The sequence below is a fragment of the Mchenga conophoros genome, linkage group LG1 (assembly GCF_057382185.1).
Source record: "Mchenga conophoros isolate Kocher_MC1m ecotype Shallow Benthic linkage group LG1, M_conophoros_male_GT1.1, whole genome shotgun sequence".
Classification (NCBI taxonomy): Eukaryota; Metazoa; Chordata; class Actinopteri; order Cichliformes; family Cichlidae; genus Mchenga; species Mchenga conophoros.
The window spans coordinates 18,837,699-18,856,798 of NC_140526.1; the positions used below are offsets into that span (position 1 = coordinate 18,837,699).

A 19,100-nucleotide genomic window follows, 5' to 3' on the forward strand; every position below is an offset into this window, starting at 1 on the left:
AACGAGGAGGTTTTTGGTGCCACGCAATATAACTCTTTGCAATCAATTTCAGCTGTCGACTCCCACCAACCTTCAGCAAAAACTTGGGGTATGCACATGTTTCCCCAGTAACCAGCAGTTGCCAGGGTGTCGCCAACTGGTCTCTAGGCTTGTGGGTCTGTGGGCTTAGATGCACAATAAATGTTGCAACACACCAAGTTAACACTTCTGTGTAAAAGTGATCATGAAAATTCTGTTGGCAATAATGTATTTGAAAAGAAAAACAAGAAACTGTCTCACTGCCCCATGAAGAAAAAGTTTTAATTTGCCTGTAAAAGTTTAAGTTAAAAGTAATCTGGGGGAGAGGAAAAAAAAAAAAAAAAAAAAAAGCTTACAAACTCAGCTTTATCTTTTGAACTAAGAACTGTGGGCTAGATTGAAGAGACGTTCAGGGGGCCATAAGTGTGCTGCTGTGTCATGAGTTACTGAGACACAGGAGACTCATCACATGCACTTCATCAGAACTGGAGATAATTTCCATCTTTTTTCGCTACTCCTTTAATCTTGTGTTGGACAGAATATTAATCATCTTTTTTTTTTTTTTTAAAGGGGGGGGGTCTTACCACTTCAAAAAGGAGGAAGAAATGAGCACATTAGACAGCAGAAACGGGCCAAGATGGTGCCAGTGGAGTACAGTGACAGCACTATACACAAACAATCCTCTCTTACAAGCAAAGCCCTGGGGTAGACCAGCAGAACAAGCTAGGAGGGCAGTTGGTCTCTAAATAGATCAGCATCAAGAACACAGGCGTTTTTATCCACCAGCAGCAACATAAAACCACTGCTCACAAGAAGGGAAGTGACAGGCTTCTGAGGACTTTGGCTTTGAAGTGAGTGAACGAATAAATGAGCTATTGATTCATTATCCTTTCCTTCAACCTCTGTTTATGAATAATCAAAGGAGGAAAAACTTACCAATACCAAGGAAACATTTTAATTACTTTAAATTATTATTATCATCATTTTTTCATATTAATGAACACTAGTATCCTTCACATTCCAGGAGCAGGAGGAAGCAGAAAAAGGTTCTACTAACACAAGCTCTTTGCAGTAAAAGCAACACTACTGTGTTAACTTCTAAGACTTCCAAGGAAGCACAAGTTAAAAATGATGCCATGCCAACTAGAGCTGGGCGATATATCGAGTTTTTAAAAAATATCGATATATTTTTATACGAGATATAAGATCTGACAATATCCTTTATATCGATATAGTCTATGTTACGTTATAATTATACTTGTGGAGCCGCAAGTTTGCCTCTCTTTCGTCCACTTCCGTCTCTACGCAACGTTACTCGGCCTCGCCTCTCTTTCACTGAACACAACTCCCCCTCCTCCCCCATCGCTTCACCTGCAGGAAGCGACAAGATGGACACGGCAAATCTCCGTTAACGAGTTACTGCGCATCGCCCCGTGCGTGGGGCTGGACGGCGTCAACGTGTTAGCTAGCTAACCACGCTAACGAGCTAACCACGCTAACGCCATGCAGCCCAGAGGTGCTGCACGGACTAAAATCCTTTCATTTTCTCAAAAGTTGACAGCGCGCCTTATGTATGAATTCTGGTTGTGCTTGATGGCCGCGAACCGATTTTATGTGGAACACGGCGCTCAGCAATCTGTCAAAAAATGTTTTAGTACGACTTTGGTAAGCTACGGAGCTGCACCGCTTGATGGATTGTCGGAGCATTACGGCTGAGCCTCGCGGAGTGATACGTACTGTGCTTCAACGTAATATTACCCTACTGTGTATAAGGACCATAAATGGCACCTGTTAAGAGACGTGGTTGCGAAGCGGATTTCAAACTCCAGGTTGTCAGTCACGCAGTACAAGTTGGGAACAGAGCAGCTGTGAAATCTGTCTTTGTTACTATGCTCAGCGTCTTTTAGTTTACATTTTGACTGCACAATTGTGAGCTTTTTGTTATGCACAAAAACAACATTGTTTTCTTTTATTTATGGAGCATTATTATTTAATAAATGCTCATAATTTATTTTTGAGTAAATTTTATGTACATCTGCTCTATGTTAATAAAAGTGCCTGTGTGACATCTGGGACACAGCTTTGACTAAGAACTCTCTTCTTGTTCTTACTTTATGGCTTTAAAAAAAATATATCGAGATATATCTTATATCGCCATCCAGCTAAAAAATATCGAGATATGAATTTTGGGTCATATCGCCCAGCCCTAATGCCAACTTCCCCATTCTTTAGTAATTCCAAGACACGGCGTTACATAAATACCTCACGAGTACAAGCAGCATGATTCTTCAATAAAAGAAAGCGCAAGGTTGACCTGCAACATTTTCAGAAACTATGTTGCTGCATTTTCAATTATGCCTTTGATCTTATTCCATCTGATCCCATTCACTGATCACACTATAATGACTTTTAACATTGTGTCAGTCCTTATCAAATCCCATTTTACCACCAACAGCAATTCCCCTAATCCCATTTGACCATTTATTTAAATACCAGCATAATGGAGGAGCAATTGAAACAGATGTGCCACGAAAATTTAAGGTCCTCTTGAAAAACTGCAACACACGCCTGACGATCTGGGCAAGAAACTGGGTCTTTAAAATTTAAAATAACCATCCGGAGACACAAGTTGGCAGTTAATACCCATTTGCCACAGTGTGAGTCAGCAGTTTCCTAATTTTATTACTTTTACTTAGTTTTAATTATTCTCCTTATTCTTAAATGGCCCTATAATCTTGACGTAATGTCAAAGTGAGAGGCGTAATCTATTTGCAGACCACTTGGTCAGAGCAACCCTTTACTTTTAAAAGAGATAGTCTGGTTAATTTGAGGCACATTTACAGGAATGTCTCTGCCTTTAACAATCAAGGTAGGATGAGAAAAAAGAAAGACTAATAAAGGCAGCCAAGTAAGGGGTAGCACAGAGGCAGTATAGCTCAGTTGTGACAGTTTGTGCACTTAGTGTGTCAAGAGTTTTACATGATTTGCTGCCATCAGACAACAGCTTGATGGCAGCTTTCAAGTTTCTGCACCGTAAAACAACCAGCTCGAGTCTCAAAGTCTCTGGCTTGGTTTGATTGATTTGCAGTAAAAGAAAACAAACTGGACTTAAAGTGAAGTTTACCTTCAACACGACTTAAAGTACTAGCACCAGCAAAGAAAGACTGACGAGCTGCACCAGCAGGGTGGATATTTTTGTCTTAACAAAAACAAGGAGAAAAAAAAAAAAAAAAAAAAAAAAAAAAAAAGGGGGGGGGGGGGGGGGGAGATCAAACAACAACAAAAATTATACATATATAAAAACAAAACATTGATTTAATGGCACTGTGGTTCTGATTCAGCAGCCCCAATACAAATACTAAAAACTAAAAAATGTCAAATCAAAGTTAAATATCCATTACCATTTAAAAAAATAAAATAAAATAAAAAAATATCCCTGACTCACTGCTTTGGGTCAGCCAGCTAGACTTTTGTTGCCTGTGAATCCCCTGCTCTACAGAACAGATGACACATAGATTACTCAAAAGGAAAAGTACTCAGTAGCTGCAGTCATAAATCCGACTCGTATATAAAGACACATAATGCACTGAATGCACCACATAAAAACGAATCGCTCATCGAGCAAAATTATCTCAAACTTATCTACCCGACTCGTGCAATGCATCGTGTACGATTTGTTCTTCATCTTTTTGTTTACAGAAATGTCTTCGCCCAGGGTTTGGTCCACTGGGCACATCAGAGTTTGGACATGTCCATCATTGGTGGGTTTTATTTTGCCAATTTACTTCTCTGCCTCTTTTGAACATGTCAGTGAATTACAGACTTGTACAGGGTAACCGTCTGAAGATGAGGCCTCCTTGGGTGGCTGTAGCTCAAGTGGTAGAACAGGCCATCTACTAATCGGAAGGTTGCTGGTTTGATCCCTGGCAACTAACCCCAAGTTGCTCTCTGATGCAACTATCAGGGTGCGAATGTTCGATAGAAAGCACTAGAAAGAGAAAAAAAAAGTACTTATGAATGGGGCACATTGCATAAAGTGCTTTGAGTGCTCAGGTAGAGCAGAAAAGAGCTATATAAGAACCAGTCCATTTACCATTCCTTTTTGTTGTATCGGAAGAGTTATACACAGATGTTTCTCTAGATTCTTAATAGTATGATTAGCAAATCTAAACAGTGGAGACCTGACATTGTAAGTTAAAAGGTAAGACAAACCATCGCTGTGGAAGTTTCCATTAAACTGTCAAGACTCATAAGAAATCCACAAGAAGCTAGCTGCCTACTGCTAGCGAGCATCATTATCTGAAATAACCCAATGTTATAGGTTGTGCATCCTGAAAATTGAACAGGATATGAAGTAACCCATATGTGAAAAACGGGATAATCTTACACAACCACAATGGCGCTCTGGGTTCAGCATCTTGCCCAAAGAGACGTCAGCATGTGACCTAAATGAGTGTGGTTCGACTCACTAACCTTCTGATTAGCAGAAGTTCCTGTGAACCACGTTATCCCCAGCTTTTAATGTGAAGGATTTTTTTTGGTCCCAATTTTCACCCATATCGCCTAATTTACAGGATCAGGATGGGACACGCAGTGATAACTATATCTAATGATGGATGTTGGACTGATGGGTAATTTTAACCTATAAACTGCAATTAATGCAGACACCTTCATGAGAACATGCTCTCGTGTCACATAAAAATTGTGGGTTGGTTAAGGGAGAGGTTGTATGGATGCCATAGAGCGAGCAGCATGAGTGAAGGCGAAATAAAAACAACCATCATCAGCGCTATAAAACCTGCCCAGCTGCAGTCTTTGATCCTCCCCTCCAGCTCCCCTGCTTAATTTGAACACCTGCACACACCGAGCCACACGCACAGCCCCGCTGCTCACACACGCCACGCCTGGCCACACATCGCTCACACAGCAAATCTCACTTCCCATCAGCTGTAGGCAGAAGCGGCAAACAGATTTGTTTGTTTTCTCTCTGAAGGAATGGCTTCATTTTAATCAATGAGCAGTGATGTTATGCCGTCGGGGCAGCGCAGAGCATGAGCGCGTCTTTATTTTAGTTATCACTTATGGTTATAGCTAACCTTTCAAAGATCATTAGCAAAATGCCAAGGACTGAACAGATGTGGGCGTTTCATGTCATTTACTCTTAAGGTTTCATATGCAACTGGATGTCTCCTGAAGCCTGTGCCTAAAACGGTCAATTCAATTAGAGCTACAATGAGGGATCATTTTCACCAACAACTATTCTACTGATTTAATAAAAGACATCTGTGAAAACATCTCATCGGTTTTATAAATCTATAAATGTCTTTGTCTCTGTGTGTCAAACAGCTCAAAATACCCAAAAGACATTTGAACCACAGACTTCTAGAACAAAAAGCATTTCCACCCATTCCCTTAAAACCAAAACACAGTTCTGGCAATGCGTTCACTGCTTCAATGGTGGAATTCCTTAGCAGCATAAGATGGCTGCCATAGTTCTTCCTGCAGAACATGTGCGAGGTCAGGGCTGATGCCTTTTTAAGCAGGATAGTGGATCTAATGTTGGGCTGTATTTACTCACCTATTCTCAAAAACACCAAACATATATACCATGTTGTGGAACAAAAGAGGGGGGAGGGGGGGGGGGGGGGTTAATAAGAGGGATAACTGATTTAAGTGAAAACCTGGAACATCTGTTTTTCATTCAGTTCATGTTTCAGACTTCAGAGACCTCAAAGCTTTACTCAGCATCTTTCCAGCTAACTTTATTAAGCCTGCTTTGTTAGATAGACCCACGCTCTGCCTTTTTTCCTGTCTAGATGCTGCGTCAAGACTACCTCATCAATCTAGCTCTGGTCAGACAAAACGGTCCATTTTCCTTCCATAAAACATCATAAAATCTTTTAAGTTGCTGAGACAGGCCGAACCATGCAGAACCTCATCTCCAGGGTGCAGTTTTGTAACTACATGGGTGTAATTGCTTTGTCTGGGTTTCTTGTTATTCACAGGCAATACATAGTTAAAGGATTAAATGTGTAGGATTACTCACTAGTCTTCATGCTGTGATTCAGAGCGAGAATAACATTCCTAGTCACGGCCAGTAATACCATATGGTGCAGTGCGGAATATTGTTCCCTGAAAACGAGGTGAGGCTACACGGACTGAAACATCTGCTTGTTCCTCAATCATTTTCTAAACCAGTCAAAATTAACATTTTTAAAAAATTGTATATTTATAAAAACAAAAGTAATACAAATGCACACTGGCATTTAAAAAGGAGACAAATGGGTCACTACCTACGAGCTTACCTCAGTCCCAACTCTGTCAGTTCGTTAGAGTTTTTAAAATCACGTGAAACTTTATTAAAATTTACGCGACATTGCAAAAAAAAGTATTATTTACATGTATAATTTGAATTGATTTGAGTTAACAACTTAACAATTTCCCAGCCTAATTAAATATTGTTTAAATAATGTTTATTTTACAAATATATCCACTAGTTTTCACTTTCTTGGGGTGAAATAATAGATCCAACGTAACACAGCTCTGTCACATATACTTAAAGTTACTTGTTATGATTGTTTCATACAGAACAAAACAATTTTGAAGCTTGAAAAATCCATTTCCCCGAGACATGTTGGCCACATTTCCTTTCCGAGAAGAAATAAAAATAATAAAAACTTTATAGGGACTCATTACTATTCCATACAGACGTATAAAACAATTTAAAAAGGAGGTTATTTATTTATTTAGATACTTTTCACAAGCTGCAGTATTACATCTGTGGTTTTATTTCATACATGGGTACTGGCTCTATGTTGACTTTAAAGCTTATTACCCTAGCGTGACACCTGTTGAGCCATTTTCCCCTCCTATTGGGTTAGCTGTTAATCACCGATACATGACAACAATTCAGCTTTTGAACAGTAGTCAAGACAAAGAAAACACTCCTTCATGCTGAAAGACTAAATTAACCTTCCCCCTCTTTTTCTTTTGCAAGGGGAGGGTGTGATGGAGTTAAAGGATAACTTTGTTAATTGGCTTCCATCGAGTCCAAACAGGAAGTCATTAAAAAGTGCCTGAAGATTACAGGAAATAATTATCTGTAAGTTGCTGGCCATATCTTCTGAGTTTGAAAACTATGAGCATTGTAAAATCTTCATTTTATATATCAGTACCAAGTTTAGGAATATGCACAAAAATCTGCTCATTATTCAGTGTTTTCACCTTTGTCTTGTTTACTTAGATTCTTTAATATCGTCATCAATAAAAACTATAGACGTTATGAGGCGTTTCCTGCTTTAGGGGAGGTTTGTATGTTTGTATACTGCAGTTTTAGCCTACAGTCCCAACTAGCTCACTACCTAGCTCTAAGAAAACTAAAACCAGTTTTTTAAGACTATTTAAAAATCAGATTTCTTGGAAGAAATTCATGCTTCTTGTAGAACCCATCTCATAACAATGATCATGTAAAAAAAAACGCACTGGCAGGACAGGTAATACATAATGCTTCCATCACACCATAACAATACAGTCACACAATGGGCCAAAGAACAGAAAACCAGTTTTAACTGGAAACATCAACAATGTGAAGAAATCAGAGTGCTTGTCTTCCGATGACGAAGTTTGCTCTCAGACTGCTGAGCCAACAGCAAGCCAGAAAACAATGGCTTTAAAAATAATCACTAAAATCATCAAGAAACTCTCAGAAATGATTTCATAAATGTTTAGAGAATATAATAACAGAATTTACCAAATCAGAAATTAGACATAACAAGGGCACACTGTGCTCATAGCTGCAAGCCCACCTTCTTTCTTCAGGAATTAGATAAGCCCTATATTTAGATAATCAAATTGAGGTTTGTTTAAATTTCATATGAACTGTTTATAACCCCTAATCAAGAGTACTTCAGGTTTTTGACACTCCGATATGAAAACAATGCAACAGCAAATGCAGGAAAAGAAAAAGAAAATGCAGCTTATTACTTACGTGTCCATAGTTGATGAATCCATGTTTGCTAGCAATTTGATCAGCCTCCTCCTGACCTCCAGGTACGTGGACAGCCCATGTGTTGGTGTAGACCTTCTGACCCTGTACCGGTCCACAAACCAGCAACACCAACAGAGGCACAAGCAGCAACTCCAGCAGCCTGAACCTGCGGCCTACGGAGGGAGATGGATGGCCAGTAGCCATGGGTTCCCCTAGTGCAGCACAGTCACTGAGCACAGCGCCTCTCCAACAGGCCGGGGCTGCTCACAGTACATGCAGGTGCACGGAGCGTCAGAGAAAAGGAAAGTCACAAATCACCTGAAAAGAAAAGGCAAAAAATAACAAAAGGTACAGTATTAAAACAAGATACCGTAAGGTTTTAAACTAACAAAAGATTTAAAGATTTAAAATCAAATTTCCACAGAACACAAGAACAAACACACGCAAGGGAAAGAGGGGAAAGTAAACAGTTTAATTTTAACCTTATCGCCTTCCTTTATTTGGTGGATTAAGGAACATAAAGGGGAACAAGAAAGAGATGGGCTTGGTGTGGAAGTTTACAGATTTTAAATTACACTGTAAAGTGACTGCAGAGGTGTTGCAAAGAAAACTGACCACATTAAATATGTTAATCTGTTTTGTTCATCCACCCCAACAGGAGTTCTGACCACGCACGTTGCAGCCCAGCTAAACACAGCCATTTGATAATCCCACAGGAAGAGCCGGACGCCCAGCCCCAAAATGATGTTGCGGTCAGACACGCAGCGGCAAATTGTGGTGTTCACGCTCTCCTGGGAGGATACAGTAGATGCAGTTTACAAAAAAAAAAAAAATGCTGAGGTATACCGAGTTGGCAGCAGAGGTGGAGAAATGTGGTTGGAAAGCTAGACTACGCCCCAGATGCTGGGGGAATCTCAGCAGAGGCAGTTTTGGTATGAGGTGCAGGATCAGCTTGAGGGACGAGTTTGAATGCCTGAAGGTAGCAGCAGCAGCCACCGAATGGCTGAGGCCAAGGACAGAACATCAAGTGTTAGAGGAGAAAGAAAAAAAGTTTCCGATTTGAGTGATGCCATTTCTTTGTAAAATGCTAACTGATGTGTTATCAGCCACTCATTGGAAAACATCTAACACAATCTTATGAATGAGACAAAGCAATTTATCTTATCAAGCCACAGCAGCCAGTGCGAGCCGAGAGATCTCAGCTTGCGGTGATTGTTTGCTGATACAATTTTGCGTCTGAGCTGTTGTTTAGAGTCAAGGTCAGCTGTGGCTGTTGAGACCATTATCCAAAGTGCTAACTCTGTTGTAATCTTAAGCTCACTATGCTGCACTAAAAGTGCTTCCATTCGGCCTTTTCATCGCATCTGTTCTACTGTGGGATGGAGCTTTCCATCCTTTCACGGGTGTTACAGCCTCTGTGTTAGCCATTCGACAAATTAAAAGACTTGAAATTATCTCGCACTCCGAATGAACAAACAAGCGCTTCGAGATTTCCCTGAGCAGTTTGTTGTGAGGCACGCATGATGTGTTAAGAGGTGGAAGGAAAATTTAGCTGTGAACTTAGGAGTCACTTTTAGTGCATAGTGTTACCAAAGACAGATTAATATCCCACCAATCCATTCATCACAACAACAGCACACAAAACAAACATCTTTACTATATGAATATTACATATATTTACATTATCTTTGAGGTGCAGTAGGAAGCAATCTAAGTAGGAATGTTTCATCCCTGTCCTGTACCCTGTCCTTTTTCCTCCAATTCTTCCCAGGAAGACACTGCAGCATTCCCAAGCCAGGCAAGAGACAACATAATTTCTCCATCAAGTTCTGGGTCTGCCCTGGAGGTCTTGTTTCAGCTGGATATGTCAAAAATATCTCACTTGGGAGACATCCAAGGCACATGTTCAAATCAGCTCAAGTGGCCCGACACTGGTTGTCAACTTCTCTTAGAATTCCAGGATTTTACACCAGAAAACCCCATTAATCAACAGATACGTGACCAAACTTTGTGTATCACTTAGAACTTGATACATGAGCCATCAAAAACAGCCTGATACTTCCGTCCATGCCTTAAGATAAGGGAAGACATCAGGATCCAGATTAGTTTGTTACATTTTCTTCATTAGAACATCAAGACAATGTCTTCTGGGTTTCTGATTTAACTCCTTCCAAAATTCCTGGAACAATGACCTGCATCCACACCACGGTTTAATCACTTGTAATTCGGGAAACCTTTTAGTAACACTGTGAGTAAGCCTGAGAAAACTAACCAACAAACAAACAAAATCAAATCGATTATGACCTCCTTGGTGGAAGTAAATAAACACTTTGAATGAGTATCTACTGATTATTTTGTTGTTATCAAAAGCTGATACTCTGCTGAACACTCAACACAGTTCAAGGCTGCTTCCCAGGAACCTCTGCACTGTCAAATGTCAAAACACCTCTAACACCTTTGTCCTAAATGTGCAACTTTCAGTGTTATTTTTTTTGTTAGGTTTATATCAACCATGATGTAAAAAAAATGAAATAAAAACATGTGGTAGATCTCCATCACTTCAGTATTAAAGTTTCTAGAACAATGGTGGAGCTTATTGCTCAGAAACACAGAGGAAGTCTCCTGGCATAACCTCCTCTTCTGCATACGTGTCAAAACATCTTTATCTTTTGTTGCCAGATGCTATACACTGTAACAAAATGTCTTTGGTAACTTTATTGCCTAACACAATACCAGATTAACACAGAGTATGCCAACTCACTTGAATTAACAACATCTACCTTTTAAAAGCTCCTTGTTATCTGGAATAAATAATGCACATGTAGAACTGACAGGCTGCATGAGGTGAGGACTTAAAAGTGTACATCAGACATCAGAGTCCAGACATTTACTCAGCCCTTTACTAGGTCTGACTTTGTTCAGTGTGTTGTGAAGCTACAGGTCACATCATTAGCAAAAAGCAAGCAAACAGGTCAGCCCGGCTCTGGCTGACATGTCAAGCTGCTAATCTATGTCAGGACGTTTCAAGAGTAGATATTCATTGCATAAATCCCTTCACATCAGAAACAACTATAAATAAAAAGGGACATGTATAAGAAAGCGAGCAGAACAAATCAGGTGTCAGAAATACATCTCAAAAACACCCAAATCCCTCCATCGCCTGTTAATTCCCTCTCTCTGTTCAGATAAGCCTGTTTTACAAACACAGAAATATCTAGCTAAATTAAAAAATTAATCCAAACGCGCCATATTAATTACACGTTTACCTTTTCATTGCCCACTCAATTTGTACTGAAATAGACACACAAGAGTTTGCTCCTGTGTGGATTTTACATCCTTCTGAAAAGCTCAAAGGTTACAAGCTACTTAAACAAATATTTGCATAAGTATTAAAATTAGGTTAAAATGATCTGATTTTTCTAATTAAAAGGAGTCAAGCACTCAAAGTATTACAGACTAATATGACAGCATAACTCACTTAACTTTGTCTTCTTTCCTGTAATGCAGTAAGTATCAGCGAGTGGCCGATCCCTGTGCTCTGTTTGGTTTGACACGCACCTTCTTTAAAGCACTTTTGCCTGTGACCTCACCTCAGTGCTCAACCACTCAGTTTCTCCAACGTCAGCTTGGAAAACCCACATACCGTGGCCCAACAACCACTCAACTACTTTACAGTCTGCGAGAGACAAAGACGAAGCCGACCGCTGGGCTGCGAGGTCTTTAGCGTTACCACGGTAAATGATACCATATGTCAGACTGCGATAACACAGGTTATTACAGAAAAAACCTGCACCATATTATAATTAGCCAAGTATCATTAAACTCAAAGGATAATACCGCCCTCATTACCGATCTCATCAGGACAATTTAGAAAGGAAAACAGTTTACACCTCATCGGTTTATTGTTTACATTTTAATGAGATAAAAATGAACTCAAATGCATTTAGCCCATATGACCCTTTGAGAAATTCAAATATCTGGCAATTAGGATTCTCTCTCACATTGTGACATACACAAAAATCAATATTTCTCCGTTGGCGACTCAAAGAGCCTCCAGAGGGTTCTGAAGATAATAATCTGTGTGTGTAGCAGAGTGATGAAATGACAATAACGATACTGATAAGTTGAATCATGAAAATGCTACGAACAACATAATAAAAATTTAATTAGCGCTCTCTGCTAAATATTGCAAGAGATTAGCGGAGAAGTGAAGTGCTCAAGCCAAAAATATTCTCCAGTGTGAAACGGAGAACCCCAGTGCACCACAGCAAGCGTTCGCATCCAGGATACTAAAAACCATCAACTTCTACTTCTTTAAACTGTCTACAAGCACAAGTCAGCAGTTCTTGGACGTCTACGGTAAACCACAGTTTCTAAATGTGTAGATAGAATCCTCAGGGACAATCTGGTAATTCCAATCAATTGACATGTTGTGATGCCACACGTTTACATTGCCTAGTATGCCCAACAACAACCCCAGACATTTTTTCTTTCATACATAAGCAAGAGCACTGTTCTAGCCAAAAGTGCAAATAAACTTGTTTAACCGCTTGTGGCAAAAAACACACCAGTGAGTACAACCAGGATATAAAGGCATGCAAAGAGGAGATACGAGCACCTGGTGGCGTGCAACCCAGTCACAAACAAATGACTGAGCCAAACACTCGCCTGGATGGAAATGACTGCTAAAAATAAAAGCGTTACTTAATTTCCAGGTAAAACATTACGTAGCCTACTTTTATGCTTTCATTTGACTTTTAATGTGTCACTGTTGTTGTACTATAATGCTCCTACTGCTGGTGGCACCCTGTGACAACAGATGCACATTTCGAATTAGGCAGTCTGTCATCGGAAACTACCCTTCATTTTGTTCCCACTAATAAATGCTGTTGCCTGCAAGCTGCAACCACCAATAACACTTTCACTGTTTTTCATACATCTTTATAAATACCGTTATTGAAAATTTTATTTAAATATCATGTTAGAATTTTGAGGCTATATCACCCACCCCTAGTATCATTAGCAGTATTTGGCAATTTCAAAATCTGACGTTCCAGTATGTCAGACAACATTTTTCCCTCCTTTCAGAAACACAAAGAAACAGATTTTCTTAACATTTGATATGCATTTAATTGTTTACAGCTCTGCTAAGATCAGTTGGTTGTTGCGTTCCAAACCCATGTTGCCAACAGGAAGTTGCAGAGTACCCTCTGGTTTAAAAAAATAAAATACTATCACAATATGCATTCTCAACATCTCGAACATGGTTGAAAGTTTCTCACGCGTTTACTTTTTAAAAACATTTTGATTAATCAGCTGTTCTAAATGGTGATGAGCAAAAACCAATCAGCTTTACCATGATCGTTTTTCTAAAATGCATTCATCAATAACCTCTTAATAGGTTATCCCACCCCTGTTAGAGACAGAGGTAGGATTATTCCCCTCTCCCTAAGAGTAACCTTTTAAAAGAAGCCCACTGAACCAGCAGAATATTCGTGTTTCTATCCTTCCATGTGCTGAGGAAAGCCTCTGGATGACACACAGGTTTCACTGCTGAATAAAGCAGGAAAACAGAATTCATGGCATTTTGAGAAGTGTAACTGCAGTGTTAACTTCTTCCTGTCACAGATTTTCACTAAAGAACTCAAGATGAAGCCTGCTTTTGAAATAGATACCTGTATTATTGAAGAGAACAAAAAGATAAAGGAGAAGAGCTTTGGGACCACTACTGGTTCACATGTGCTTTTAAAAAAAAAAAAAAAAAAAAAAAAAAACACCCCACTGCTGTGCATCTTTATAGAACAAGCCCTGTGTTAAACCCAAACCTGGCACAGCTGCAAGTATAAAACCCTTTCATTCAACATGCCAGGAGTACAATGAAAAACATCCAAGCTGAACCTCTCCTGTTATTGTTTATGCTCTTGAATGCAGGTTTCTAATAGCAGGGGTGGCTTTTTATTCATCCCCAGGGTGCATGTTCTCACCATTTTCCCATTTTTTGCGTATCCCACCTTCTTAGACACACAACTATAACCAAACACATCATCAGTGCAGTGTTCCCAGTTCTAAAAACAAAACCTTCATTGTCCACAGAATATCATGTACTTTGCTATCATTTTTTAGGAGTGAGCTATAATTTTTATTATTAAACCTATTTGGGGGTTACTGGAAGACTGATTATCACTGCCCTATTAGTGCTTGCAAGCAACACAAAAAAAAAAAAAAAAAAAAAAAAAAAAAACTTGCTCATCTGCACCCCCCAACATGCGTTTTGTTCCAGTGTTGTCATCTAACTACTTCTCCAGACTTCCTGCTGCAATTTCAGCATTAATGTATCATATAAACACCTCTGTAATATTTTTTTTCTGACCCCGAGAGCTCTTTCTACATTTTAATTTTTCTTAAAAGAGCCAAGTGCACAGATGAATTCCGTTAAAAATCTGACATAAGGAAAAGCTTGCTCAGATCTATAAAGCATCAAATGCTTGCATTCAAAACAACATGCATTGTGTTTTTGTAATGTGGTACATGTCACTGCATGCAAGGAGCTTTACAGCTTGTTTTTATGTTTATCCATAACGATGAGCAGCTCTATATTGCCACAGCAGAGAGGTAAAATTATCAGTAGGTGTAACAATAATGGGGAAAACACAGAGGCACAACAAAAGCAGGTCAGCTCCCACGATCAGTGCAGCATATAGTGTGACACTTAATATTCAATGTTCAGTCACATTTCATAAACCCCAAACGAGATTTTCAGGGAAAGCTAATCCAGATTATGTCTTAAACTGTACAAGACTTGCATGTAAAGCAGGCCAGACAGCGAGGTAAATACAACAGCATTTAAACTACTCACATTTGCCAAAATAACAGCAATAGCTGATCAAGACATTACTCAAAGCAAACTGTATGTCTCAGTCTCCATATGCATTGGATATACAAGAGTTCCTATAAACTGCATGTGACAACAACAAGTACTTAGCCTTCAGAAGACGGTAGCAGAGATTAACTGCAGTACAGATCAAGAAGGAGGAAAAAACTTCTTTCTCGGGCCTTAAATGCCAAGAAAAAAAAGGGGGGGGGAGAAACGCTTTGATGTTTACCAGCTAAAGTTGAGAGGTTTTCGTGTGTCAGCTGACGGCGGAGTTTGCGGTCGCTTAAACTCAACTCACAGGTTAAGTCCGTGACAACAACACGCTGTCATAATTTGGCTCGGAGCAAGAGGTTTGAGCTGATCCGATGAGGACTCCTGCGCTTGACAAATATGTCTGAAACTGTAACCGCGCCGCGATTAACGCAAACTTGACGCCGCGGTAGGCTGGGCTGTTCCGTCTCACAGGTGCCTCCCCTTTTTCCCCCCCTCTCTCATCCGCCCCTGCCGAGCATTTCCTCACATTTTACTCCTCACAGCACGGATCACGAACGCCACGATTTTTTTTTCTCCTCCACTCCGCAGGAACAACCACAGAAACCGGACGCGGCGCAGTCGACGTCAGCTCGGCATGTGTGTGTATGTATAGGCGAGAGGTCTCCCCCCTTTTCAAGCAGACACCCACAAACTGACAGGATAACAAAAAGAAAACATCAACACGTCGTCCGGTTCTGCCCTGTGTCACGGACCCGGTGGTCCTGACACCGAGGGCTCGGTAAACTTGGCAGCCCAAACAAGTAACGACACAAGCTAAAGCAGACAGGAAACTTACCGACGGCTCAACTTACCAGCTGCCGTTTACATCCTGCTCCACACGGCTTATTGGTGCCTCACACCGCGGTGTTAGAACCGACGACGACGCGACGAAACCGCAAAAAAACTGATAACAGCGAACTGCTGGTTATAAATAGTCATGATAACCCTCCGGTGTGTGGCTGAGTGGTCCGTACAAGCCCCAGGAAATACGTCACGGCCGTGAATGTAGCGGAGACGTTAGAGGAAAACTACCGAGCTGCGGCGCTGCTACAGCCCCACCTGCCGGCCACAGGCGGCGTCGCACCCTCATGCCGACACAGAGGCTGTGTCCGGCAGTTGCCAAACACGCTATTGATTCCTAGAGGGGTCATTTATTATAGTGAAAAACACGCAGTGGAGGCCAATCTGTTACGTGTGCGTGACTGTATGCCAATAAAGCTTACTGTAGTTGAGAAAACTGCTGTTGGGCCTATTAATTTACCAGCTTCCTTAACCTTTAAATGGTTGGTAAAAAATATATATATATATTTTATGTCACGGTGCAGATTATGACCTTTTGGCATATGTGGAAAACAACCTATATGTTATCTGAAACAGGTTCACTGCGTTTTAAAAAGCACATTTGCAGCATCTGGTCCAAGCCTGATGGCTATAATTTCCTTTGTTACAGTTTTCTCCACACAAACTCTAATAGTTTGTTTGTTTGTTTGTTTGTTTGTTTGTTTGTTTGTTTTATCTCATGATGCTTCCACTCCCAGAGCCTGGTCCTGTCCAAGGTCTTTTCCTTTTGAAAGGGAGTTTTTCCTTGCCACTTTCACAGGGGCTATCTCATACGGAGTTGTTGGATTATTGGGTTTTTCTCCTGATTACCTTCCAGTGTAAAGGACTTTGATTCTGTTTAAATTCTTCACAATCAATCCCTTTGATGTATACCAGTATAGTAAATTTACATTTACACAGAATCTCAAAGCACACCTGGGTTTGCCTCAAAGGACCCCTATCGCCTCACCGTAGGAGGGTCTCCGTGTACCCCAGCTTTCCCCACAGTGCAAAGACATGCATGTTGGGTTAACTGGTGATTCTAAATTGGCTGTAGGTGTGAATGTGAGTGTGTTGTCTGTCTCTGTGGGTCAGCCTTGGGACAGACTGGCGACTTGGCTAGGGAGTACCCCGCCTCTCTTTCCATGATAGCTGGGGTAGGCTCCAACCTAACCCTGAACCAGATAAGTGGAAGTAAATGAATGGATGGAAAACTCATATGTTAATAATACTGACTAGTCCCTGCTTTTCTGTGTCAGATTTAACCCAACTCTAATTAGATGCATGCACCATGTGGGCTGCCCCTGAAGCCAGCGCCTGGTTCCCTTCCATATGGGGACAAACTCAGCACCAGGGTTGCATGTCATTAATTCATCTCTCTCACTACATTTTCTGTCAACTGTCTAATGGAGCATTTTAATAAATTAACACACTACCTCAAAAATAATGGAAAAAAATTAACATAATATCAAGAAAAATTATTAACTATTTTTCAGATTATACAGGACCCAGTTTATTAAACAACCTCCAGCATAAAGCAGGATTTTAAACCTACTCCAGGTCCCGATGGGCAGGCCCATTTCTTAAACCAGAAACCAAATGATAAGCAGTGAACTTGGGGCTCTAGGTTCAGTTTCTCACTTGCCTCTTTCTATCAGCATCCTTCAATAATTTAGTGAGGCCACCTGCAACAGTCTATGGAGCAAACACTTCAAATGCTATTGCATTCATCAAATGTTAAACTGTTGCATAGTTTAAACTATTCAACGGTGCCTCCGCTCAAACCTGTTTCCTTGACTACCCATTTTCCATGAGTGCTTATTCAGCTCACTGGGGGCCTGTCACAGCTGACTCAGGGCAAAAAGAGGGGTAAAACCCAGAGAGATCATCATGTCATCACAGGCAACACAGACACTCACACTTCACATTCACACCCACTCCTAAAAGTTAACACACTGAAGTGAATAATCAGACAATTTGCAGTTTTAGACTTTAAAGTCTCAAATCATGACAGCTAAAAGGTTGTAGCAATGGCTAACTGAGGCTACATCTTTTAATTACTGACTTACTGAAAGTGATCAGTTCAGTAATACAATAAAAAAACAGAAATGTTCATTTTTATCCCTTATCTCTTTTTAACTTATTTATTTTTATTGATAAGTTAAAACAATAACATATTCTGCAGATTTTAGAGTATTTGTTTGTTTGTTTGTTTTTTGTTGTTTGTTTAGAGAAATGAAAGAAATTGAGTTTGTCTTGCAAAGCTTATACAAGATTCATAAATGACGTGATTGCATTTTTGTCCAGAGACGGTAAGCTGGGCACACTCAAAGGCCATATCCTGCGGTATTGAAGGATTCTTCCATCAAATATGCAGCATTTCATAAAATGAAATGAAATCCTGCTGTAGGGGGGGGGGGAATCTTTTAAGCGCACTGAAAGCTTTATTTTCACTGACACAGTGCCCGTGTTATAGTGTGCAGTTGTGCCTTGCTACCTTTTGAGAAGCAGCCAGCATTCTGACAGGATTGAGAATCTATTATTATGCAGCTATAGTCGGGGTAATTGATAGGGGAAAAGAATCATGGTGGGCAGAGTCTGCAGGCTTCATCTCTGTCGTGGTCCCTGTGGTTTCCACTTCTTGTGCCTTCTGTGTTCCACTTTCTTTGTTATCATGTTTTCTTTCAGTCTTAATTCTCAGCGTTAGCTATTACCTATTTGTGGTGACAGCCTCTTTTACTTTGAAAGTTAGTTTTTTCATGTGACTTGTTTTTTTGGCTTTGTTTCCTGTTTTTTCAACTGAAAAGGCATATAGACATGATCAAAGTGAAGTTGAAACTGAACATCAGAATTGAGAAGAAAGCTTTGAATGTGGCGTGGTTGTTGGTGTCAGACAGGGTCGTCCGAGTATTTCAGAAACTGCTGATCTACTGGAATTTTTCCCACACACAAAATATCCAGCAGATCAGCAGTTCTTTGGGTGAAAAGGCCTTGTTGATGTAAGAGGTCAGAGGTCAGACTGCTTTGAGTTGATAGGAAGGCAACAGTAAAGCTTGATTTTGACTTCTGTGTGAAATCTACGCCCTAATTTATGTAGTAACCGAAAAACTCCTTTTACCCCTGCGCGCAACCTTCCACGCCATTCAGACTGTTGTGGAATGCCTTGACCCGACGTGTAGTTACATTTCTCAGGAGGTGCACGTCAGGTTACATAGAAGGTTGCGGTGTAGGGTTAAAATGAAGTTGCGGTTATGGCCTAAGTTATGACGTAGATCTGATGCGGAAGTATAATCCATGTGTAACTCAAATGAGTGCAGAAGAGCACACATTGGTTTCAGCAGCAGAAGACCACACCACATGCCAATCCTG

General features: G+C 40.4%; 1 protein-coding gene across 4 annotated transcripts in view; it reads right to left on the reverse strand.

Moving 5' to 3' along the window:
- Nucleotides 1-15,927, reverse strand: part of LOC146583229 (furin-1-like) — an 84,363-nt gene extending 68,436 nt beyond the window's left edge. The window contains exons 1-2 of one of the 4 annotated variants that reach the window (XM_085268691.1): nucleotides 15,725-15,927; nucleotides 8,006-8,323 (exon numbers count right to left, since the gene is read on the reverse strand). In XM_085268691.1, the coding sequence (XP_085124817.1) occupies nucleotides 8,006-8,209 (204 nt within the window). In that variant the 5' untranslated portion in view covers nucleotides 8,210-8,323; nucleotides 15,725-15,927. Of the gene's footprint in view, nucleotides 1-8,005; nucleotides 8,324-11,483; nucleotides 11,568-15,108; nucleotides 15,296-15,724 lie in introns of those variants that run through there. The other 3 variants (XM_085268717.1, XM_085268700.1, XM_085268709.1) reach the window with 3 other exon arrangements.
- Nucleotides 15,928-19,100: the final 3,173 nt, after the last annotated feature.